This window comes from Trematomus bernacchii, unplaced genomic scaffold, assembly GCF_902827165.1.
Source record: "Trematomus bernacchii unplaced genomic scaffold, fTreBer1.1, whole genome shotgun sequence".
NCBI classification, from domain to species: Eukaryota; Metazoa; Chordata; class Actinopteri; order Perciformes; family Nototheniidae; genus Trematomus; species Trematomus bernacchii.
Window position 1 is genome coordinate 4,583,897 of NW_022987531.1, and position 26,960 is coordinate 4,610,856.

At 40.8% G+C, this 26,960-nt stretch overlaps 1 protein-coding gene across 2 annotated transcripts in view; it reads right to left on the reverse strand.

Moving 5' to 3' along the window:
- fancl (FA complementation group L) overlaps positions 1-24,585 on the reverse strand; it is a 27,606-nt gene extending 3,021 nt beyond the window's left edge. The window contains exons 1-12 of one of the 2 annotated variants that reach the window (XM_034122281.1): positions 24,264-24,585; positions 23,662-23,720; positions 23,515-23,575; positions 22,947-23,003; positions 22,554-22,651; positions 13,488-13,584; positions 10,453-10,521; positions 5,564-5,714; positions 5,367-5,450; positions 3,759-3,804; positions 2,036-2,117; positions 1,120-1,236 (exon numbers count right to left, since the gene is read on the reverse strand). In XM_034122281.1, coding sequence (XP_033978172.1) covers positions 1,120-1,236; positions 2,036-2,117; positions 3,759-3,804; positions 5,367-5,450; positions 5,564-5,714; positions 10,453-10,521; positions 13,488-13,584; positions 22,554-22,651; positions 22,947-23,003; positions 23,515-23,575; positions 23,662-23,720; positions 24,264-24,350 — 1,008 coding nt within the window. In that variant the 5' untranslated portion in view covers positions 24,351-24,585. Of the gene's footprint in view, positions 1-1,119; positions 1,237-2,035; positions 2,141-3,758; positions 3,805-5,366; positions 5,451-5,563; positions 5,715-10,452; positions 10,522-13,487; positions 13,585-22,553; positions 22,652-22,946; positions 23,004-23,514; positions 23,576-23,661; positions 23,721-24,263 lie in introns of both variants that reach the window. The other variant, XM_034122287.1, reaches the window with a different exon arrangement.
- Between the last annotated feature and the right edge of the window lie 2,375 nt (positions 24,586-26,960).

The window sequence follows — 26,960 nt, forward strand, 5'->3', positions numbered from 1 at the left end:
CCTAAACGGCTTGTTGGAGCTCCTGCCCCCCCCCTCCCTGTGAGCCCAGTGGCCGTCTGCGAGACAGCGAGACCCAGCCCGAAACACACACACCCCCACAGCCTAGCTGGGAGTTTGTGTGTGTGCTCAGGCTGAGTTTCGCAGTGTCTCGCTGTCTCGCCGACCCCACACCAGTGAGCCAGCTCACACTGTCCGCTCCTCGCAGCAGCGAGCCTCGCAACGTCCCGCCGAGTGTGTGTGTGTGAGGAAGTCCGCGGATTGGTCCAAACGTAACGGCTCCGCGGATTGGTCCATTACGTTACGTTACGTCACTATACCCAAATACGTCACTATACCCAAGAAGAAAACAATGGAAAAAGAGAAATGTCCAACGAGGCGTTCTGGGGCAGCATAGACAGGTCTTTTCTGTATTAGAGTTTTACTCGCTACAGGGTGTACTTTGAGGGTTTGTGACTCTGCAGACCGTTTACATGCAGAAAAAGCTACATAACACACAAGGGGACGGGTAATAACCAGAAAAGCATGACATGGGACCTTTAACACACTATACTGAGTTTTTTTTACATTATTATGACATAATTTTCTATGACAATTTCTTTATATTTTTTGACATACTACTGTATGTCATGTTTTATTAAATCTTTTTCGAGATGCTACACTGACTTTTTTTCGACATAATATACAATGACTTTTCCCTGATATTTTTTAAATGAAATACAATACATTTTTTGATACTTTTTTTATACTATGACTTTTTACATATTCTTCAATATACTTTTTTTTGACATACCATACCACTGAATGTCAGAATATCTCCGCTTCTGCTGCTTGGATGTTTTCACTATTCTATTCTGAGCCCCCAAACTTCATGGAGGGGAATAATTCATCACTGGAATTCATCTTTTTTTATCTTAATTATCCATAAAGCCTGTGTTTAACTTTATCATTCTCAACTGAAACATTAAGAATGACACCTGTCTATTCACTTACATAACCTTCAGTTTTTTAGAACCATGAACTATGTAATCAGTAGATGCTCCTCACAGTCGTGTGTGTGTGTGTGTGTGTGTGTGTGTGTGTGTGTGTGTGTGTGTGTGTTTGGTGAGTGTGTCTCCATACCTCGTAAAGACAGGCCTGGTGAAATGGCTGGCCGCAGCGAGGGTCATTGCACACCTGATCAGGGATCGCATCTTCAAGACGATAGGAGTAACAGATCCCACACTCCACACTGAAGCTCTACACACACACACACACACACACACACACACACACACACACACACACACACACACACACACACACACACACAAATTAATAAATACACAGCGTGATTTCTCACATACATTACAGATGCTTAAGATATGGGCAGGTCCTCTGTAACCACTTAGTGTTAAACAAGCGTCTAGTTAAAACTGCAGTGCTAACATCACCCTGTAACACCCCGAATCCCCCCCTCACACACACACACACTTTTCTCTCCGCCTCGTTTGCATTTTGGCATAATGAGAAGCTCCTGTTTTTCTGGAGCTATCCATTAAGAGAGGATGGCAGGTATAAAAAATAAATCAACATCTGGTCAACCCAACTTTTTTGCACTCCTCTGAATGTTAATGAAGCCTAAGCATTAATCACCGCGGCGACAGCAGATAAACACGGCGCCCTTTAAACCCCTTCCACGTAGAGGGGAGGGGGGGAGCCCGAGCCTCAGAAACAGAGAGATAAATGCTTTTTGCGTGATTAAAGTGATTTGATAGTGCCGAGAATTCTGCCATCTTTGTTATTCTAATGATCTTTTCTGTAAACAACCCAATTAAAGGAGAATTTGTGCCCACCTCATGGAACAACAACACAGAGAGAAAAAATATGGAAATGAACAGAAAAATAGGCAGTATCGTATGTCCGCCCCCTTATAACTCGGAGCTCAAACCGACGCACAAACTGGAGGATACACACACACATAAACACACTCGCTTGAAGGTAATCGTGATGGGAACGGACATGTTTGAAATGGAAAGGGGGCAACTGTGTCACGTACAGATTTTTCGTGGGTGGCAGGTGACGGGAATTCGATCTCCAAAACATCCCGGAGGTTGTGCAAGACGCTGGAGTCCGGGTTCCTGCCAGAGACCACAGACAGCTCCTTCACACACTAATTAACCACATGCAAATGAGCCTGCAAAGACACTGGGGGATGATTAGGAGACTTTCACCATTGGTATAAAAAAAGAAAGGGAAAAAAGCTAAAGCTGATTCAAACTGAACAGCAGTGGAGGAGATTTTCCTCAGACGTGTCATGCAGAGAGGCAAATGTTAAACCCTGTGGTGAGAGTTAAAATATGTGCTTTACTTTAAACTGAAGAGTACTGTAGCTGTGTGGGTTTTTTCCATGATAATCATAGGTGTGGGACTTTAGTATTTCGCAATTCTAGAAATGTAGTCAATACCAATAATATTCCAGGATGCTTAACTCTGGAATAGATAAAAAAAACAGTAAAAAACATTGAAAACCATCGAGTGCTTTATGATACTCTTATTTTTAACATTGGCATACTGTTTTTTTTGTTAAAAAAGGTAATAAATTCCTCTTTAATATCTATTTTATAATGATTTTAGAAGATTACTTTTGGACACAACATGATAACTTAGAATGTACCCATGCCCAATTCTCACATTGACTGAATAGGGCTTTACCATATCATAATAACTCGATAGAACCTTGATTGTTCACGTTAGCATAGCATTTAAGCGACTTTGAGACTTGAAAAGCGCTATATAAATTAAATGTATTATTATTATTTAGCTCCATTATTTAGCCAAGCAGTACTGTGCTACCCACCGGCTGCTAACAGCTAATGTGTGCTTTCCTCTTGCCCATTTAAGCACAGTTTTTTGTTCACCATGGAGCATGACCAGGAATAAAAATAGATGTTCTATTGTCCTTGGGAACACATCAACGTAGTCCTACAGTACCTGTAGATATGAAGGACTCAAAGAGAGCTGCAGCATTTTGTATTTTTCTGAAGTGGATCCTCAACGTATTTGTTTGGTACAGATTCTCTTTGAGAAACACACCATGTTCCCTTTAAAGGGGCGCTATTATTCAAGATTCCAGGTTCATATTCTCTATTTCGTGTCTCCTCTATGACATGTCTCCAGGCTTTAATGTTCAAAAAGCTCTTTATTTTTCTGCAGCACCTTTTTTCACCCTCTGTCTGAAACCAGAGCCCAGTCTGCTCCGATTGGTTAGCTGGCCGGCTCTGTTGTGATTGGTCAACCGCTTAGAGATGTCCCGCCCCTTAGCCTATCAAGTACAATGTGTTCAAGCGCTAGCCACAAGAAGCGTGAGTGTTACATAGTGATGTCATTATGTTCCTGAAGTAAACAAAGGAGTCCAATGGGGAGTGTGTGGGAGAGAAACTCTCTTGAGGGACATTTGGGATTTTAGCCTTTGCAGACCATTTAAATACACAAAAACCTATATAACACACTACAGGAAAGGGAAAGCCCACAAAAGCATAGAAGGGCCTCTAAATATATTTTCAATCAAAATGAGAATAACTATGCAAAAGTAATCACTTCCTTATATATCTTAAACCCAATAAAACCGAGCAAAAGCAAAAGTCCAAATCGTACAGGTTTAGTAAATAATAATGTGATCATTACATTATCTAGCAAAAGTTATTCTGAAAGACAATAAATCTAATGAATTGAATGATATAGAACGTAGTACAAAATGCTTGTAAAGACAGAACCCTTACCACAGGTGCATGTTGGCGTTCAGCTTGTTCCTCAGCGGAGTCACCACTGCAACAAGGAGAAGGGTTTTATTTGGTGTAGAACGTAAACGGTAATACTAATAAAAGCCTTGAAATTTGATTTCAAGCACCTGCGGATTCCGTTTTTATTGTATATAAGCCCTCCGAAAATTACGACTGCCTTAAAAAAACCTCACTCTGCATACTCTGGCCCTCTGTTATTAGACAACAGGCCGCCAGCGCCGTCACATCTGAACCATCGTCGTGCCTCTGTTCCACGGGGAGCTTTGTCTCCGTGCAGCACTCATCACTTTCACTATTTGCTATTCCTACATACAAAAAGCAATATTGTGCGCGACCCCTCGTATTTGAGGGTCTCCGCCTGCCTCCCGTCTTGCCGGCTGAAGTGTGTATCTGTTTAATATCTTTTGAGTTGCATTGCTAGGCAACAGGCTAGGAGTTGCGTGACCTTGGGTTTACAGAAACAATGGACGACAATTGACGGGGACTTAAATAGAAAGCCGGAGCTCGCAGGCTGACTCCGGTGTCGGCGTGGCGGGAATGAAAACATTGTGGCAAAGTCTTCTGACACGAAGACAGACAACAGGCAACACGAGCAGTCTGGTTGGAGTCCAGACCATCTGATCTGGGTAATGGCGAGCTGAATCTGCACTTTATTGCCTGGGATGATCCTAGGCTGGCCGATTCTTTTATAAAAACAGGCATCTGATGAAGAGTCTCAGGACACAGTTATTCCCATTAGTTGTTTAGGAATTAATCAATCAAATGATTAGTGTATGATTTAGATTATTGTTTAACTTGCCAAAACAAGCAACTACCTATGTGAGAATTTGCTGCTTCTGGGTTTTTTGTAAAATGTGATGTAGATAAAACATTTGGGGGGAATTAAGGTAGATTAAAGAGGACATATTATGCAAACATGTTTACATTCTTTTTAAGAGATGTGTCGGAAATGTCCCGCCTCTTAGCATAACATGTACAATGTGTTGGAGCACTAGCCAAGAGAACATAGTGATGTCATTATGTTCTGGAAGTAAACAAAGGAGTCCAATGGAGGCCTTTCAGGCAGGGTGGGAGGGAGGGGGTGTGTGGGAGAGAACACAGGGATTTGAGCCTTTGCAGACCATTTACATGCACCAAACCCCAAAAAGCAGAATAGGCCTCTTTAACAAATTGTCATGATTGCAAGTGACTTATTTACACAAAAGGGACAAAAATGCCCCTTTCAGTTATAAGATCCTAGTTGTCAATATACTTTTTTAGTGTTAATAAGAAATGTAGGCAACACTTTCGAAATGACTTTGATAGACTTCCAGGAATCACACGTTTCTTTCTAATGTGTCATTTGATATAAAAAAAATGAAAGAAATAAATGAATATACATTTGGTGTAATCTGTATGTGTCACATGCAAGGACTTTAGTAAACAATGTATTCCTAAACCTCATGCTACCTGTGTTATAATAAGGAGAGGATTTCACACGCCCTAATAAGGTGTGTCAGCTTTGAGTGTGTAATAGTGCAGATACACTTCTTGTGCCGGAAAACAAACTTTCAAGTGTGGCCATGTCTCTGGGGTTTGACTACCCACCATGCTCGGCTCCCAGCAGGCAGCACTCTGGCAGCATCTTTGGGTGTCTGGGATCCACCTCCACCTTGATGGATGTGTTGTTTCCTGCACACAGACGGGATGTATCATTTACTATGTATGTATTTTCTATTGAATGAACTGTATATATATATAGTTGCATGATCAGTATGAAAACTCAAGTTAAACATAAAGTGTACCGATGGCGATCCGCCTCATGGTGTCGGAGCGGCTGGGTTTCTCCGGCTCCAGAATCCACGTCTTACTGTCAATCTCATCCAGGACATCCCAGAACTCAGTCAGGGACTCCAAGAGCAGCAGGAACTGACTGTGGAGCTGCTCCAGAGTGCTCTTGATGAAAAGAAGATCAGAAAAAGCACATTTATTTTTAAGAGAAACCAGATGTATCCTAAAGCTTCTGTTAGACTACTGGTTCTTTATTGTTACCGAACAAAACCGTGTCCAAACAGCAGATGTAATTTCTGGAAGCAAGGGGAACAGTTAGCCTGTCCATAGTAAGAAATGGAATTGCCTACAAACAGATATAAAGCTGAATAATTAACATGTTTTTTCTTGTTTGAAGAAAAAGCCTTTAAAAGGCCTGAGTCCGCATAGCGGCTGTTTCTGAGTGATGGCGTCTTTTTTGAATTTGTTTGTTGGAGCAAAGGCGGTGGACCCTGGATGTTGTGTTGTTGATACTTTGTATGAAATGCTGTGTTATACAATGTAGTTGTAAGTAACCTAATATTTTCAATGTTGTATCTGTTAAGAGTAGAATGGATGTGAACTAGTTTGAAAAAAACAAGGCCTAACTAACTGCAGAGATGAGTGAATGAGGGCACCACTATTAGAACATATATGCACATAAAGTGTATATCAAAGAGGTTGGTCCTTCACCAAGGTACACTGACGAGAATTAAGAGTGCTTTAGCTATAAATATGTTTATACAACTGTTGCTTAGCAGTATGATCTCAGGGTCTGCTTGGACTGTTTAGTGTTGTTGGTGAAATTAAGTTATTCTGCATTGTACTCTGACCGCCTCCAGCTAATTCGTCCGAGCCTGTTAGAACTCCACACAATGCAAAAGAAGTGTAGAACTTTAAGGGTTAAGGAGGAAGTTCTTCAAACGGCCCAGTCCAGGACTCTTTCTTCTGATAGTTGCTGCCTGTAAGAGTTGAACTTTTATTGCCCTATACACATTATCCTCCTCACTCTAAAGCTGTCGGACTGCACAGTGAAGCTCATTCAAACAAACTTCTGGTTGGTGTTCATGGTGAAACATTTTCAAACAAATATATAGCATAAATAATCTAGAGGCGAAGCTAGTCTGTCATACAGAAGCAGTGATACGCTGTCAAGATACCGTAGATAAAACACTGATATGAGGCTCAGCCTGAAAAGGATGCTTTGTGGACACACAGCTTAAGACTGTACTCTAAGTCAAATGCTAACATTAGCACACTAACATACTCTGAATGACAATGATAACATGCTGATGCTAAACAGGCATAACGTTTTCCACTTTCCCCATCTTTCATTAAAATATTAGCATGCTTCTGCTAATCAGAACTGCACACAAAGGACTGTACAGCTGAGGCTGCTGGGAATGTCTGTAGTTTTTTTTTTTGCAGGTGTATGTTAATGGTTGTGCTACAGTCACTGCTTCCTGCTTCCCCTAATTTTCATTGATTGTCTGGTAGTAAACTAAGCACTTGTAGTTATTCGACTTTGGATTGGTCGGACAAAACAAGTAACTTTAATAAGTCAACACTTAAAACTATAAAATACTATTTTTCACAGGGAAACTGGAGTGAACTGAAAGTGCATATATCAATTGGCAGGTTGGTTAAAACGGTAACAACTTTGAGCACACAAACATTGTGACACACACACACACACACACACACACACACACACACACATACACACACACAGACACACACACACACACTCTCACACTTAGAGGAGAGAAAGGGAGGCTGATAGAGGTGTCAGAGACCAATACAGATGGAATGAGAGAGAAAAAATTAGTGGGTAAAATGAACCAAAAATTATGGGTCATTGTGCCAGCACAGTGCACACAATTAAGCATCGTCCAGGTGCTGAGAGCCTCGGCAATTACAGCCCAATTAATGCCAGTGGCATGATTACGGTTACAGCTCAGGATAACTATGCTCGGCCCAGTTCAGAAAGAAGAAAAAATAAAAAGAGCTGGTAATTTAATTCCTGCTGTATCTTTGAGAAGAACATGTGAGAGCAGAAAGCTGTAAGAAAGTATGAAAGACACTGAATCTGAGCTGAGATCTGATCCTCAATCAGTACTCTTTATCTATTTATGCCATCTCTGGCTGACCTTAATTGCGCTTAAAAAAGGCAGGCAGGCTTCCCTCTTATTTACATCATCGACATTGCACTATAGAATGGAATGTATTTATAGAATACCCTTGGGTTTGAAATCACAAGATAACACCTAATCTGGCCATTTCGTAGTAGATCACTAATCAACTCTCAAGCGGCATTCAAATGATACACAATTTGCCCTTTGTTCACCACGAGTCAACAGCTAGTTAGGTTGTGTTTCCATGATGACATACCCTTCTAGCTTATGGCCCTTCTTTGGGCTGTTACCTGATTGGTACCGCGTTGAAAGGTGAGCAGCACAAAGTCAGAGTTCAAATAATTGTAACTTTTAGTGCAGCGCTCTGCAACAGTTTCGAGCAGTGATCAACAGCAAAGGTAGCACTTCCGCCAGTCGGGCGGCAACACTCATAGAAACACAACGGCAGCGCAGAGCCGTTTCACCGCGTATCATGTGAATACAGCATTATAGTATGTCAGTAAATGCAGAAGAGTAACACCTTTGGCTCAGCAGGGTAATCTCCACATATCAACACGCCTTTTTCAATGTTTTAGTGTAAATAAAGTGAAATGCTAATGTAAGGCAATGAAGGAAGTAACTAACAGTTGAATGACTTCACTTCACCACCGCTAAGCTAAAGGCGGCTAATGTGCGGCATGATGACGTTTAATTGTCTTATTTAGTCACATGATAGCAAAAGCATAAAAATCATAAAAGCTTCAGAGATTCACCAATGGGGTATTTGCTGACTCTTTCAAGTGCTTATACAATTGATTGAATAATTCAATTAAAAAACAATAAGTAATGACAAATTAGATCAATATTCAGTCTAACTATTACTAACCATAACTAATTCTAACTAGTTACAGCTTTACAAATGTAATCACACAAACTAAAGTACTATAGCACCCCATGGCCATGATCACCAAAAAATATGGTTTTAAGCTCATGACTGGCTTTTTCATAACTGAGGTATCAGCTGTGATTTAAACAAATAATTCAAATGTATTGTGAAAACAAATATAGAATCTATATATTTGAACAAACAGGCAGGACTTTGAGTCAGGCTACAATTTGCATTTAACTGTAGCCCTGGTGTCCATCCAGCGTCTTATTCACACAGAACCCTGTTTTGGTTGTTAAAAACCACCTTGGTGTAGTCTCCTAGCACAAAGGACACAAACTAAACACATAGACAGACAAACACACAGGTTTATTTCTCTTCCAATTCAAGTTCCACACAAATGCACTGAGTGGCATGTCTTGGCCCTGCAACAGAGCAGGCAATAATTACTCATTCAAATGAACATGTCAGGACTGCCGACAGACAGGGCCTTCCCCCGCCACACACACACACACACACACACACACACACACACACACACACACACACACACACACACACACACACACACACACACACACACCACACACACACACACACACACACACACACCACACACACACCACACACACACACACAACACACACACACACACACACACACACACACACACACACACACACACACACACACACACACACACACACACACACACACACACACACACACACACACACACACACACACACACACACACACACACACACACACACACACACACACACACACACACACTTCATGTTGCAAGGTGGGAGAGATCCATCAACGGCGCAGCAGGCAGACAGGCTCCATACGGCAGCGCTGTTCTAAGCTGGTCCTCACTGTACGCCTGCCATGTATCAGCTCAATGACACACACACACACACACACTCACACACACCTCTCTGCTTAAATAATTGTTCTCAATGTTGGCTTTCATTTTTGCCTACACTTTCACTCAACGCACGCACGCACACACATACTTAAAACACTAGTAAGCCTGTCCACTGAGAGTACTTGTTATGATGGCCAGAGCGACTGGTGTGACTGGAAAAAAAAAAGTACAGCAAAAAAATAAATAAAAAAAAGACGTGTTTGTCTGACACAGACTCAGAGGCAGTGACAGAGATGAAAAGCAGAGGCAGAGTGAAAGAAGCGAGACGGCAAACAACAATAACGAGGAAGCAAAGAGATACAAAGAGCCCACAGCTGGTTTCACATCAAAACACATTCATGACAATTACAGTGGACTCAATTTGAGGGGCGGGAATAAAACGTCTTATTACAGAAGACAAGTGTTTTGTCCAATCATGCACCAGGATGAGTCAAGTGTATTGATGTGGCCCTTAATCACAGTTTGAGCTCACATTACAACTATTAGATGGAAACATCAACCTTTTCCTAATGCGAGGCTCGGAGGTTTAGCACAAAGAGATCTCAAGAAGTGACGATGATTGAGTTTGGCTTTTTTTATTTACTGACATGATCTATACAGTACATAAAGGATAATTGAGGACGGGTTGGCTGACTATTTATAAATAAAGTGTTGCAGTAAGTCCTTAAACGCAGAAATAACTTTGCTTTTTACCATGTCCGGTTCCCTTGTCTCAGTTATCATGTGTTTTTATGTGTAAGCCTGATGTAAACAGCACAATATTTGAAATGTAATGGAGTAGGAGTATAAGTAGCACAAAATACATATGCTCAAGTAAAGTACAAGTTGGTCAAAATAGTACTTGAGTACAGTACTTAGTTACCTTCAACACTGCTTGCTAACCATTTACTTTGTCAAACAAATTGAGGGATGGATAAATAGTTACTGTTGACACTGTATCATTGCACATACCTGTGGTGTCCATGTCATGGCCAGAGGCACTGGCAGGTCAGCAGAGCATTCAGGAGCCTCCACAGGGTGCTAAGGGTGGAGAAGACAGGACCGTTAGAGAGCTGCTTCTGTATTACGTAACAATGAGAGGTAACTCCACCGCTCCTTGTTGCTGTACTGTATGTCTGGCCTTTATGAGAAGCCTGCCTTTGTTTGTTCTTGGTTATTACTTGAAGACTGTCTAGTATTTGCTATTAGTGCTAGTCATCTTTATTATGTTACTTAAACCTACTTATATCTTTATGAAAGTTCCAAACAAGTTAGCATTTTAGCACTTAAGCTCCCTTGTCTCAAAGTCAATAGACATTTAAATGTGGTTAGTTTCCCAAAATATGGTCTGTGATTAATACAGACTAAGAACATGTCAGTACATGTAGCAATACGTTAGCTTTTTACTTCTAGAATTAGCATTTACACTTCAAAATTGTAAAAAGTGGTGTTCATATGTAGATATTATTCTGCTGAACAAAATATGTAAGTATCATAAAAGTTTGTTTGCCACACATCTTTTTTTTGCCTTATTCCATATCGTTACAATAATGAAATTGCTTTGATGAAAACGTATGAATAAACTGAACTGTCTGTATTTTTATGGATATGAACTTTTTATCGTCTCTCGTACATGGTCACATTGTTTAGTTATACAAGAGTGTTATTGACAGCGGTAACGTATCCTTCAAAACGAGCCACAGTGTGCACGTCACAAGTGCGCTTGTGTACAAATAACACTACAGACAGCTCTAGGTGGTTATGCAAGCTTGAATCTCTTTTAAATTGTTTTTTAAATAAAATATTAATCTACATGCCTCGATGATGTCTTTTTCTATGATTTTCAAGCTCAAATACAGATAATATTTGACAGATGTTTTCCCATTTGTCCGGTCAATTGACATCTTACCGGTCACCTTGACCGGCACAATTGTATTCTAACGGATACACTGCTTCCAGGCCGGCCTACAGAAGCATGTTCCTCTATAAGAAGCTTTGGTCAGAACACCTGTGCCAGATCTCTTCTCCCGGTTCACCTTCAACATCAAGCTACTTCCTGTCCTTTCCCTGAGCTCTTCCTCTCTCCCTCCCCTGCCTCCCAGTCTCTATGTGTCCCTGCCAGTGCTGCCTCCCCCCTAGCTGTGCCTGGTGAGGGATGACCTGGCGCTGGATCCGGTGGAAGCAGCTGGAATGCACTCTAAGCTATTTTTACCGGGTGCCAGAGGGGTGAGGTGGGCCAGGTGGGCAGGTGGACACAGAGTGGGGTCCCACCACCCTCCCTTGTCCCCAGTGGATATCATCTGGGCTTAGCTAAGCACCACCTCACTACGCCCAGAATATGCAGGCCCACTGTGAGATACTAACAATCCTGCCAGCTTCTAGAAGCTCAATCCTGACAGAGATTTGAAGAAAAATTTCAGATACCGAAATAGTAAAATTCCCAAAACGGGAAAACAGGACCATGGAAGATGCACTCTTGTGTCACAAGAGGTTTTCCTTATTGTCAAAGTTGATAGACATGAATCCCTTGCGTTAACCACAACATGAGTAAGTGAAACGTCAATATAACTTTATAGTTCTGGCCATTATTGCTGACTGTACTTAAACTTCATTATTCGGTTTCAATAGTAGTGAAGTATTTGTTTTTACAATAGAGCGGGATGACGTATTTTTGTAGGCCTGCCCGTAATTTGCAGGTTCTGCTGGTCTCCCTTGAAAAAGAGATCAATGATCTCAATGGGACCTACCTGGTTAAATAAAGGTTTGAAATGAAATGAAATGAAATTTAGAATTACAAGGGGTCCCTCCACACGATTTCTATATTGGTTTATGGGATATTGCAGAAAATAATCTTTGGCAAAAGCATGTTCATCATTTGGAGACGTTTTGTTCACCAGGATAATCTCCACATATTAACACCGCTTTTATGATTTTTGATTGTTTTCGTAAATTCAATCGGCAGAAGTCAAATAAATACCGTTGAGATATAAACTAAATACATCACGGTCCCATTGCTGTGCATCTCCACTGCTAAGCTAAAGGAGGTTAATGTTTGGTGTGAAAACATTTAATAGTCTCTTTTAGCCACTTGTAAGCAGCCAGTATTTTTAGGACACATATAAGCTTCAGTCATTCATCAGAGTCTATTATTTGTTGTATTTGATGTCATAGAACAATACCTAAAAATCTCTTAAGGTTGTATTAACCACAAATCTTATTTCAGGCATCTCACCACAAACATGTTAAAAAAACGTAGTGCAGCTTGAACAGGAGCTGGTAAACTCTTTATAGCCCTAGTGGGTATCCTTGAGCCTATTGAAAACAGTTACTAGTAGCAACACAAGGAGCAATTTTTTCTCACAAAAATGTTATTCATACAGATTTTGAGAATGTGGAGGAGTATTCTAGTGACACTCCAAGACTAGTCTAGATTAATCTACAATTCAATACAAAAATCATAATTTGTTTTCAGGACAATGTATCATAAAACACACTTTGTCACCTCTTATCTGACACTTTGGAGATCTGTGAAATGCAAACATTTCAAAACGCTCTGCTATTTCCCCAGCCGACATTTACTTTTTGTACCTACAGCAGGTGAAGGTTTTGTGTACTTCTCTCAGCAGAGAGCAGAATCAGCAGCTATGCAGATGAGTGGTGGGTGTATTGGCTTTTCTCTATGCATAGATGAAGGTTTTCCATCATGCTGGGGTCTATGTGGAGATGTTTTATCTGTGCTACATCTCAGTCACAGTGGGTTATCATGTCTCTCCACACCCTCTCCAGTTTGACCTAGATTTAGGGGCGCAGATGTAAATCACTGATTTGCTATCAGCAAATTGAACGTCCCATATGCGTTCGGTAAAGTCAGCCTGTATTTGGATTTGGATTGGCTGTAGGTCAACAGTATTCCATTTGATCATGAATAATTCAGTGTGAAAATCATCCAGTCCTTACAGTGAACTGTGTGTGTGTGTGTTTCCGTACGCTCAGGGAGTGTGTCGTACCTTAGACTTGAGTTTGATATTGAGAATGTGCTGCCTTCTGGAGGAGTCCTCCGCCTTCAGTCTCAACGTTCGGAACTCCGTGTCTATGAAGAGCAGCCTGAAGACACGAACACAATAAATCAGCGTACGTTCACAGAGAAGCGTAGAGCACACTGTAAATTGACAGCAGCCATCATCCGCCATTAATCACAGCAGCAGAGAGCAATATTGAGACATCAACTCTGCCTTTAGATTTATCACTCCGGGTACCAACGCGGTGACATTACATCAGGCTACAGCTCCGCATTCAAGGCTTTTCTTTTATACATTCTTATTTGCATTCTCCTCCAGCAAGTGCCTTTTTAATGCTCTAATGTAGGAATACAGCAAAAGCAATCGTGCTGATGCTCAGGGTATTAATTTGATTCTGTTTCACCACATAACACCTGCTTTTTGTGCTTACTAATAAAAATGTAAGCAAACATACGGAATGTAGGTGCACTCTCTACGCTCTTCACCTGACTGATAATGAAAAATGGTGTGTGATGCAATACAATTAACCTGCAATTTCACATGTATTCACAAAATGCAGAAGGACAGTTGAGCAAATGTATTACACTTACACAACAATCAAAAAACCCTTTTTTTCTTTATTATAATTATTGATCATACTTAATAGGTGAGTGGCCTACCCTTAAATAATAATATTTCTCTCTTGATTGCCTAAATGATTTTTGGGGAAACTTTTACACAGTAACAAGTGTATAATTTAACAGGAAAATGTTGGGTTTGTAGGCATAAAAGCACAAAAATAGGCTTTCAGGAGCAATGAAAAAAAGATATACATTTACAAAAAGTTTTTTTATTCCATTTATTTATTTTAAACAATAATATTGAGTCCTAAACCTGATAGAAATGTATTGTGTCCACAGTTACAACGTAGGCTTCCATAATATTTATTTATAAAAAAATGTTGCAAAAGTCTATCGATTGGACTTGTTTTTTTGTTTTTTTTTAACGGCCTACTTTTCAATAAAATATAAATCTACATGCCTTGTGATGACAATCTTTATATAGCCTTACTATCAGTAATTCTATAAGCTCAACAACAAACTCAGATAATATTTTACCAGAAATTGTCTGGTACATTGAAGTATTCCCAGACAAATTGACCATTTAAATTAGAAAGTTTCATACCAACAGTAGCATCACAACTTAAAACTAACAGTAGATTAATGTTTCTCTCAGTGACCTTGCGGTGGGTTCACATTTTCAAGCTTAAGGCGCCCTGTAAATCAGACCCTTTCCCTCCTTGGCTAATTCTAACCTTTTGAGGCTGAGGACAAACACTGATGTGGCCCGGGCGTGCACCAACACTGCTGTCAGATTTACAGCTGCTTCAGCACACTATGAAAGAGCCAGATCCTCCCCCTCTCAAGTCCTCCTCTAGTCCACTGGAAACAAAGACTGATCCGAGACAAAGGCTTTGGACAGTGCCTCTCCAGATTTACAGTACATTACGACGGACGCTGTGTGCCGAGGCTGACATGGCTGTATATCTGCCGAGGATTTATGGAGTGTGTTAGAGAGGAGTGTGCTCAGGGATGACACACACACACTTAGGGAAGTGATGGAATGATGGGAGACCGTTTTCAAATGTTCCCCGTTTCATTAAAGCATCTACTCGCTCACGCACTTGCAAATAAACGCTGGCGAAGGGCAACGGTACTGAAGAGTCATGTGCCCACTTACATTTACACATAAACACACCAAATAATTGTGCAGTGATGATGTATTTTGAAGGCTGATACCAAAAAGTTAGCATCGATAAGGGTCCCTCAAACAAAACCAATGGGACTTTTCCTTTGGATTTCAGAATATTGCAGAAAATAGGATTGATTTAGTCGTTTGGTAGCAACTGCTGTTTTGTATTTACCTGCAAATTTAGTCGAACAAAATTAAACATTTTTGTAAGCTTTTGTAACCACAGATCTTATTTCAGGCATCTACCTATAAAACAAAACTTTACATTTGAGACGAGGGAACCAGAATGTCTGGGTTTCTAATGCTGCGTTCACACCGGACGCGATGCGATGTTTGGGGGCGGCGCGATTACATGTAAAGTCAATGCAGAGACGCGGACAGATGCGAATTCGCTCCGACGGCAAGCAAGAAGCGGTGGACGTGAATTCCGCAGCGCGATTGAGGCGATTGAAGGGGGCCACGACAAACGCTCAAGTTCAATTTTTTCAACTCTAGCGTCATATTCGCGAGACGCGATCTCGCGGTAGCCTATCAGCGGTGAGGATCTCAGCCTGCCGTCACTGACGTTCAACCAGAAAACATCAGCCGTTAGCTGTTAGCAGTTAGCACACAGAGCTCACAGCTCCTCATATCTGTTCAGAAACTGGACAAAAGTTAAACAAGTACAAACCACAGACTGTCTGTGTCATGGCGAATACAGTCGCTGGTTTATTTATGTCTGTAGGCCGTTGTTATGAGTGTGGACGGAGCATATACAACGTTAGCTTAGCCTGGTCGACTCGATCTTCATTCAGAAAACAAGCATTTTAAAAGGTTTTTCGCCTGCTGTCTTGTCTGCAGACTTGTCAAGCATTAATTCCATAGACTGTATATATAAATGGACGTAGTGTCCGTGACGTCACCCATAGGATTCTGCAGAGTTGCCGAGAAGCCCTTAGTAGGCGAAGTCGGCCACTAACGGCTCGACAGTGACGTCAGAGTCTAACTCCCGCCTGCTCCAAATAAGGGCAAAGAGGCGGAACCGAGGCGGGACCTGCTGCCTCCGAACTGGAAGTAAACAGAGCTAGCTCAGGCTAAGAAGCTAAGCTAACATGAAATACATGCAAACCAAGTTACTGCGTGGCACTTTGGTTTTGATAAAACAGTGTAGTTCCCCTATATAAACGTTACATTCATAATCAAACGAGACAATCTGCAAGAGAATTTGCTATTTTTTGTTATTCTTAATGCTTGTCATCACGTTAATAAAATAAAAGAAGTACCGATACATAGCAGAACAATTGTGGCGATGTTCAGCTTAATAAGCCTTGTTCAACATAATTTATTTAGCTAATACTACAGCGGGCTGCAGGCGAACCAAGTCCGCGTTTCGCTGCATTCCTTGATCTCCAGTTATAACGCCGGACTCCACCGCCCGGGGGCTCCGGGACGCCGGCTGGAGCTGGACGCCGGCTGGAGCTAGCCCCCTGCGGCTCCGTTAGCTCCGGCGGCCACCACTGGGATAATTGGGTCCCCTTTTAACATTTGCTCCCGTTTAGCATTATGGGCGTCATAGCCATATACTATAAAAGTCTTTATATATATATATATACACATGTATAAAGGGTTACGTCCTTAGCTGGCTAATAAGCTACATAACAAGCTAAGCTAACAAGCACACAAACACCTGCTAACGGGGTTAACATGTATAATATGATCATTTTAGACTTCTTGGAAGTTCTGTTAGTACATTCAAGCGCACAGCACGACATTTTAATTGTCTGGTATTTGTAACAATATTCCCTAAAAGGCACAATCACCACGAACACGGCTAAAGGGTCAAGTACAGTAACTACAACTAATTAACGTTGTAGCCTAGCAGAGTGGACAAGTTGCTGTTAGTGACCACGCCCTAATCTATGCAAATACTTTAAGACCTAATATAAATAAAAGGGTCGCGTTAGAAAACAATTCACTCACAGATTCATAATCATGAAGGTGGAATCTAACTATATCCATAATAATATTTATTGCATCCAGGGCTAGAAACATGTTTTTTTCTGCTGTGAAATTGGGCATTTTAACATGGGGGTCTATGGAAATTGCTCCTTTCTGCAGTCATCGCCTATCGGCCAATATATGAACTGCAGTTTGTGGCACTTCCGTATTGGCGTCCCGGCTCTTCCCCAGAGTTTGCCGCTTGATTAATTCATGGTTTTTACTAACCGGTATCAGTATGTTGTTACTTCGGCATCATTTAGAAACGTGTATTACAATTTAATCACGGTAAAATATGTTCATTTTGTTGTAGTTGTAGCTCCCGAGCCAGCGCGTCTTGTTTGAATGACGCGAGTAAACACAGCTGACAGCCGCGGTGAAACTTGAGCGTTTAGAGCGATGCGATAGGAGCGATTAGAGCGAAGCGATTAGAGCGAAGCGAATATTCGCATCGCGTCCGGTGTGAACGCAGACTTATTCCTGCACCATTCTATATCATGATAATCTCAATATGTTTTTGAGTCACTTTATTACATGCTCAATTTGACCTCCGCATTTCGTATCTGTAAAACTATTGGCATAGTAAGATTTTATAAACAAATTGCTTTATCTGCTCCTGTTAACACACACAAACAAGCACACTAACCAACCAGGCCAACATAATCTAGCTGCAGCAAAGAACTTCTTGCAGACCCAAGTTACTTTTATATCCTCCAGTACACATTTACAAAGTGTACAGGCCTATAAAATACCCATTACTGCTAACAGCAATAAATACACAAATCTGTCAAGCATGACCGGTTAATAGACCTGTGCAAGTGAAGGAAGTGACAAGCAGCCATATGAACAAATCCATAAATGAGAAGTTGAATGTTTGAGCTGAAGTGCTGTTAGTTGCAGAACACTGTTTCTCTTTGTTCCGATTTCAGTCGTGACACTGAGTAAATCACAGCAGGTAACTTTTGCAGTCGGTTGTGTCCAATTGACATACAACGTTTTTTTTGGAGGTTTTAAAAAGCCAGACATCATAACACATGTTTAAAGCCACCTGGTAGTATATGAATACCACTCACTGCTCTACAGTACCTGCATATATTATATTGCTTCCTTTCTAACCAATTTAAGAGGAGAATGTGGAAGACATATTTTTGAAGGGCATCCTGGAAGTTAGAATCACAAGGGCTCCCTTGATTTTTTCACAATAACTCGATCAAAAAAAGAGACAAGGGAATAGGTTGTAAAATGCTAACTTATTTCCAGGTTTAGGACTCATTCATACAACACTATTTAGAAGACATGCCTACAATCTTGACAACTGCTTGTCAATGCCATTAATCCCGCCCCTGCTGCTTATTGGCTAAACATTAATCATCTTGCAGCTCTCATTGCTTTTTCAACAAACAAACCGCTGCACATTGAGATGACCAACTATCAAAAGTAGTATAGGCAGTAAGAAAGTATTCTCACTTACTGCATCAGTTTCAGTTAAACACACATTTCCATTTCCTCTACTCTGAGGTATTACACTCAGGATAGCAGGGACGAGCTGCCATGATGGAAGCAGCGTGACAGTGAGGCGTCCTGCTGGGAAGACTGATGAGAGCATCCCATTTGCAACTCTTCAGCCAAGCAAGCTTCTTCCAGACAGTGCACACCACACACATTTGTGATGGTGTGTGTGCCCATGTCTCTCTCTTTTTTCTTTGCGTGTCAACAAAGTGATTAATGAACGGTGAGAATAACACATATGCACTGCGGTGTGTTGCACGAGAACTTTGTAAGATGGCATACAAAGGTACATTAGAAGACACGACGAACAAGCACTGTATGTGCAAACCAAGTGAAGAAAGGCACTTATCTTATTACACCTAGAGACATATTAATCAACTTGATTGGGGAGCCGGGACACGCCTCCATAACACTTTTAACCAGCTGCTAAAAAACCTATACCCGGATAACACATTCGGCCTGATTTACCTCTCAAGCCTTTCACCTCATCTTTACCCAAATATTTGCATCCCTACTTTCCTACATCCCTTGCTCTTTCCCTACTGACCGTTATCCCTACTTTCCTCCATCCCTTCCTCCCTCTGTACTTCCATTCATCCCTACTTTCCTAGATCTCCTTATCCCTACAAACCTTCTTCCCTACCTCTCTACATTCCTTAACCCCTCCCTACATATTTTCCTCCCTCCTTACATCCTTTTATCCATCGTTCCCTCTCTCTCTGCATCCTTTCGACCCTTCATCCCTACCTCCCTCCCTACATCTCTTCCTCCATTCATCCCAAACTCCCTTTGAGCCTTCATCCCTCCCTTCCCTTCATCTATTCATCCCTCCATTCTTACACCCCTTTATCCTTTTTCCTGTCTACCCTTTTCTCGTTCCATTTAATCTGGTGCATACTTCTTGTCTAATAAGAGGTACTTCCTGGGGGCCTATTGGACGAGATCCCTCATCTTACTTCACTCCTTACATTGAGCAGTGCTCAATATCTCCTCTAATTAAATCTTTAACTGACCTACTGTTGTGGCGTTGTCCTTGCTAGTTAAGCCTGGTTTGCAGTCCAACTGTGCTAACCAGGACAACCTCATTACTAACTGCACATTACCTCTCAATCCTAAATTAGAATGCATTTACATCCCAGTAGTCATTTTAGCTGGCCTAATAATGTAAGAAAATAAATACGACACAAAAAAAAAAATCCATGATAGCATGTAATCCCTCAGCTCCGGGCCTATGTGGCCCCGTTGTCAGAGAGCTGCTGTACCTGGCCCTCAGAAGAGCAGAAACACACTGTGACAGAGTGGTTACACTGTGATAAGAGGAGCCTTGGTAGGTACACCAAGAGGCTGCGAACATGAGTGCCAGCTGTGCCCGTAATGAGCACCATAGCGTGCAGGGCCACGGTTTTAGGGCCACCGAGTGATGGCGGCTGACCTACTTGACCTCATTTTCCATTAATTAACACATGGTATGCCATCTTCAGCCAATTAAGATGACCACACTTTCAAACGTGGGGATGGAGACACACAGAGAGGGAGCGGAGAGAGAGGAAGACTCACTTACCTGGGCCAATCAGCAGACAGAATTACAGCTGAAAACCCCTGGTGGCTATTAGCACGGCCCATACCAATTAAGACGCTAAGCGAATCTCGAGTGCTTTGGAGATTGAGGCCCACTGTGTATAATGCCTGCTAACCGTAACACGACACTGAAAATTATGTTGGTCCCATTTTCAGCATAAAGCATACCTTCACCCCCCCTCCCCCTTCTCCTATTAAAACCTGAGAGTCTTCAATTAGAGCCATTTGCATTTTGCTAATATCATAATTGTAGCCGTGGTCATTAATAGGAAAGTGGAAAATGAGTGTAGTAGTCAAGGCTTAATCCGAGCTGGGGGAGAATAGATATCTTCCCACGAAGCACCACCACCCCCCTTCCCTGCTGACGAGAGGAGACGACGGTATTAGCCGGGTCTGTCGCTGCACGTGGGTGAGAGTTATTAAATGTGACCTGGATTTAAATGTAACTCAATAACTAAAAATAAGGAAGTCATTAAGAGCCATTTGTTAATGTGGAGCTGTGTTTTTGCTGGCGCTACAATCACTGCTGGGGGGAAAACAAGGACTGCTCCATATAGCTCTGTAAGGCACCAGAGGATTCTAGCTATGTATACACTATGTTAATCGCACCTCTGGGGAAAGTAAACAAAAAGTCAAAGAAGTCTCAGAAAATGTACATTTTTAATAATAACTGGCCCCGAAACTCTGAGGTGTATAGCATGTAGCTTCTAAAGAGAAAAGCAAAGTACAGAGTTGAGAACCATATCAACGTGAAACAAGCTCCATCAGTTCTGCACGTAAATGTCTTTCAGAGTATCCTGAGACCATGTAAGGGGGGATAGGAACATGATAAACAAAAATAGTTGTTCATTTGGAGAAAATACCTCTTTTTGTCATTTGATTCTTACTGTAGGTCCGTTTATAAAACCTATTTACACCTGGTGACGCCGTGCTAGAGTTGTGTCAAGCTAGTGGCTTCTATCTGAAATCAGCGAAATGGGTAAGTGTGTGGGTTTAGTCGCCAAAAAATGTATGTGACACAACGACACAACAGACAAACATCGACCAGTGCAATTGTAGAAAGTTATATCTCAGGCCAATGGCAGTCAACCACACAGGATATTGTGAGAATATGGCAGCTGGACCACCAACGCCTCATTCAGATGCCATTTGAGGAAGGAATGGGCCCTCAGAAAGCTTGCTCGTTTACAAATATAGAATATATTCAGTTCAATATGAAACAGGGAAAATTTGGTTCACCTATTTTTTCAATTTCAACAACTATTAACATTTAGTAAGTTTTCCATCACATGTTCTAAACACAAAAATATACTAGTTAACACTAGTTGATTACCACAGACTACTGTTTAGGATTTAGCATAATGCAATTTGACTCATTGGAGGAAACAACAGTAACTTTAGCCACAAACAAAACAGGTAAGCTGACATGTAGAGGGTTAAGCCCTGATCAGACAGCAGTGTGTTTATGAAGTTGTTTTCAATTACTGACAAGTTCATTTCTTTTCTCCCTGATAATGCTTCGCTAAAAAGTGAAAAAACTGAGAAAAACACAGAGAAAAGATGCCCAACTTTATAAATATTTTTAAATCATTTATTCCCAATGATTATTTACCTACTGGATATTTGGAGCATTATGATCTTACGTAGTTACCATGATTCGAACAGAAAACAACAGCCTGAGAGATAATGAGTGTTTGTGGGTTCAGATAAGTTGTTTTCATTCATTTAAAGTGTACCGTTAGAGCCAGTTTTTGTTTTTGTGTCATGGTCAAATAATATTGTACCCTACTAATGATCTCTGTAGTCAATGGACTGTAAAAGACTACAATTCCCACAGCGCCAGCCTTCAAGTGCCACCGATAGGGGCAAGCTGTGTAGAAGCAGTAGTCTGCACAGCGTGTTGGAAAGAAAGATGATAGAAATCTGTTTATCATTTTATTTGAGCTTTGCCTCTTTTGATTTGTTTGACTATTGTAAAAGCCTATTTTTTTATTGAATGAGTTTGGAAACTATTTCATCTTATTTTAATCAACCACCAGTCAAATAACCTTAAGTCATCACTAGAAGCCAAACAAGTACTCGCAACTATCAGTAAAACTACTATATTGAAAGATTACGCATCAGAAATATCTGTTTAAAAGACGTATAAGTGGTTCAAGGAAACTAAAATAAGCTAGCGAAGAGTTCACGGTTTGTGTGACACTCTGTCTGATCAGAGGCTTTATGCTCCTTTAAACACTGCTAGTATTTGTCACTTACTTGCCCCACCCAAGGGTCTCCATCTCAGAGATGAGCTGAGCGTAATACTGTGGAGGCGGGATGGAGCGGCACTCATGGCGGCTCTTCAGACCCACTTCCTGCAACAACAGAGAGGATGCTTCTTATTTTAATCCCTGATTACTATGCACATCATATCACAACTTCATCGTTATACTAAAAGCGAATAGCATGAATACACCAAGCAGGGCCAGTAAGTCTTATGCAAGTGTTTAGTGGCGAGCACATAGGTTCTTACACTTTTCATTAATCTAACAAAACAAACATGTATTTGGTACCTCCAGATCAGGCTATTGATAGCGCCTCTAGCTTTCCTTTTGCTTCTTATTCATGAAGCAACAAATGTCAAAGTGACCGTGTCATTCTCCTCCTTACCAAGACGGTCTTCAGCTCCAGAATGAAAGTGACAAGATCAGGCGACTGCTGCTGCCTCTGTGCGGAGTCAAACAAGAGAGAAGAGACATCCTTGAATGGGAGGATAATGAAGTGACAGTGTCAATTCTTTTTTTCTTCCTCTAGCCAGCCATTCAAATCAAACGCAGTGTTTGTGATTAATGGGGGCTGCCACCAGCTTTAATAATTAATGATAGCTTAAAGGCTGTGAAAATAATGAACTTTGCAGCCCGGGGTGAAATATCAATCTCATCCAAATAACCCTGAGGGGCAGCATAACAAATAGGGACATTTTCCAGGCGATGTTAATTAAACAGTGAAAAATATATTTTGTTCTGCTTCTGAGTGGCTGACAGGGAGTAGAAGTATGAAGCCAGGCATGATGCAGATAACACAAAGGGGCTTAAATGACATGGCAATAAAACTAAAAACACAAAGCCTGATTTCAATAAGAACCAGCAGAGAGACCTTTAAAATTAATACTATGATTAACTTTGCAGCAAAATACAACTGTTTTTATTCATTATTTTGGGATGTATGTAGAGTTTACCTGCTTCACTATGTGCTCATACCCATGCAACAGGTGTTTTAACTGCCAGCAGCAGTGCAGCCTGCAAGAAAAAAGTATTTATAGTTGGAACATCACTATGCATATGCTAGGTTTTTTGTAAAGAGAAAGTGAGATGATCATTTATACCTGGCCTGTTTAACTTGACGATCTGGTGGTAGTAGTATTCTCAATCTGAAGTCTCGTTCCTGTGAGAATAATCAAAGCATGACAGGCAACAGAACGGAGCTGAATTGAGGAGGGTCGTGTGCAAACGTTAACCAGCTGCATTTTTAATGACCTTTATACTGAGAACCGAGAAAAGCAACACGTGACCTTCCGAACTCCAGTGAGAAATGTTCCAATTTAAGGTTTCGCTGCTTATTCTAAAAGCTGCACTTAGTGTGTAACACAACCTTTTTCCACATCTTAATAAACTATATTACTTCTTCAATTCGGCATTAACAATACCTGAAAATAAAAAGTATTTTAAAATTTTACTTTTTTGAAGTTGGTACCCATAATGTAAACGTAGTTTGCTAAAGGTTGCTACAAACATGTTCTCCAAAGTGAGGAACTATTACAATATGCCGAATTTACCAGCAGTTTGTAGACATTGATGTAACGCCTGTCAGTTATTTTGTATCAACATGGTAATTTGTTCATAGCTAGAAATCCTAGAATTCTAATAATCGACGATGTTTGGAGTTGTAGGGTCGTTGAAAGAACAATGCACTGACGCATTCACTTACCTGGACTGTAATGAATCCGTCATAAATAGTTTTCTCCTTGTTGAGAGGTAAAAGCAGTGGGTTGTCTTTCACCAATGAACTCTCCATCGCACTAACAGTGAGTGTAAACCTGGTCTAAACTAGCTGTCAAACCAGGAGGTCTGTTCCCTTAGCTAACGTTAGCGAGGCCAGCCTAACAGTATTAACTAGCAGGCATGTTTCAGTAAACGAGCACCCTTAATCCCACATTTGAACGTATAACTTTAAATTAAAGTTTTTAAAACTCAATGTGTTACTTGTTTTTGGTCAGGAATGTCAGAAGAAGTTGCCTGAAACCTCCACATCCCGCCATGAAAAACAAAACAGGTGACGTCATGCGGTTGCATTCAGTGTCTTTCAAAAGTATCGGAAATCAGATGCAGATACTTTTTTGACGTGTAAATAGTTTTATTTTGTCTTAACTGTTGGTTGCAGTGATTACAAGGGCCATTAACATTATTTGTATTACTCAAAAACACAAATGTAGTCCCTGATTTCGAAGATTATAAAAGTTGGATAAACTGTTACACATACAAAGCTGTCAAAATAACAGTTTAGGGCAGACACTTGGATCTGAATTAAGATTATTCTAATTTGCTGCCTTTACCTTAACATAACATTCATTGTCCTCTGCTGAGGTTATTACTGCATTGGCTAATGTGTGTGTTACTGCAAAGCAGACTGGAAGATAAATAACGACAGCAGTCAAATTCTACAAAAATATGCAATAAAATGTGATTAGGTAATAAAAGCAAATTGAGTTAACTTCGAGTGCTCATGTTGAGGTATTTTAGGCGTCTTCAAATTGAATATATTCTCAACTTTTCTCACTTTATTTTTTATATTTAGAATAGTGTTGCAATAAAGTATTAATGTTTTACATATTTTAAATCCCAGATAATTTCGGTGTCCATGTTGGAAGGCTGTTGGTTGGGTTGCAGCTACATCTGATCCTGCACCTTGCAACAAATGGTAAGGAATATGACAACATAATATTATAAACATTGTTTAAATACACAGACAGGTTACTGAAATGTACTTCATTATAACGAGCGAGGAAAGGTGATACATAGCTACAGACTTTGACAAAGTGAGGAGGATGAATGGCTGGGATAATGGGTTGGTCCAAATAACACAGGAATGTCACCCAGTTGTTTATATCCTGTGTGAAGCCAGAATCAACATGACCGTTATTTGTTGTGTCATTGCCGTACCTCATCGACACCACTTGTGTTGTTGCCTCAAAAGGTCTGCTCTGCAGGGGCTAGGGCTATCACTCATGTTGCCCAACATTATTAGAAAAACATAAAACACAAACAAAACTTTTCCCAACATATTATACAGACCGCTGTGTTATGTTGTCTGGTTAATCATCGCAGTCATGTTTCTGGCAACCCAATGAATACTAGTTTATAATCAGGCTTGGGGAGTAACGGGTTACATGTAACAGGTTTACGTAATCAGGATACAAAAAAAGGTAGCTGTACTTCAAAGATACCAAAACAGATACTGTTACTTTTCTGAAAATTGGGGATTACTAGCAGTATTCAATAAACCTACCGCCTGAATTTGCTTTATGGTTTTCACTTTCTTTGGTTCATTTGTTATTCTTTAATTCAGTAGGTGAACCTATTTGTTCATAAAATAGTGTGCAAGGTTACCTGTATGTATTATTAAACTAAAACTGAGCATTTTCTGTCAGCTCAGATTTCTGCTTTTTTAAACTGTAGTATGTGCTCATGCGTTTCATTGTTGGTGTATAGGCTGCTGCCTGAATATGCTTCATGAAAGGCAGGTTTTCTAAAAATAAAATCTCTGAGCAGAGGACACATGTTTGATCCTAAATATCTTGTTTTTTTATATTCTAAGTTTTGATCAAGTTTTGACTTTGGACTTTTGATCTTTAACCTGACTGACAGCTAAGTTTGCAATAAATGATTTAAAGAGGGGAAACAATAGAACTGATTCAGGATTCCAACTCTGGCTTATTCACCCAATACCCTCCCTTTTACCAATTGCCTCAACATATGGCAAATGTAACTCTGAAGAGAAAGCAAATTCCCATTATAATCCAATCAAAACATGATTACAACAAAAGCACACTCCAACAATGCAATGCACACTTGTCCTTCAGTTTCCCTTTTGAGCCCGTATTTTACTCGTGGAGCTGCGAGGAGAGAATAGGAATGTGTGATTATACTGTATAGAGCCGGTGAGGGGAGTGTGTCAAAGCGTGCATGCCACACAATGTGCCTGGAGAGATTGATGTTTTTGTCATCCACCTGCTTCAAAAGCCGTAAAAAAGCCGGCTGATGCAAACAGAGAAACCTAGCCCGGGCAGGCTCACAAACAAAAGAGGGGGAACCTCACTGCTCCACATCTGTTTGGGAGGAATATCTGAGGTTTCTGTTGTGATGCAAATGAATCTGGGTAAGTGTTGAATGCCTTTTTTGTTCTGTTAAAGGAAACAATTTAAGGCAGTATTTTTTGCTTTGCATCGGCACAGTGAGAGAAGGATCCCTCCCTCTTTTTCTCTCGCTGCCTTTCTCTTGTCATGCAGTGATGGAATCTGCACAGCCGGCTTTAATGGCATTTTCCAGTTGCAAAAAGGGCGTCAAAATGTAGCATCAGAGGATAGCAGAGGGGCATATAAGCGGTGAGCTCTCTGTGGTCTTCTGT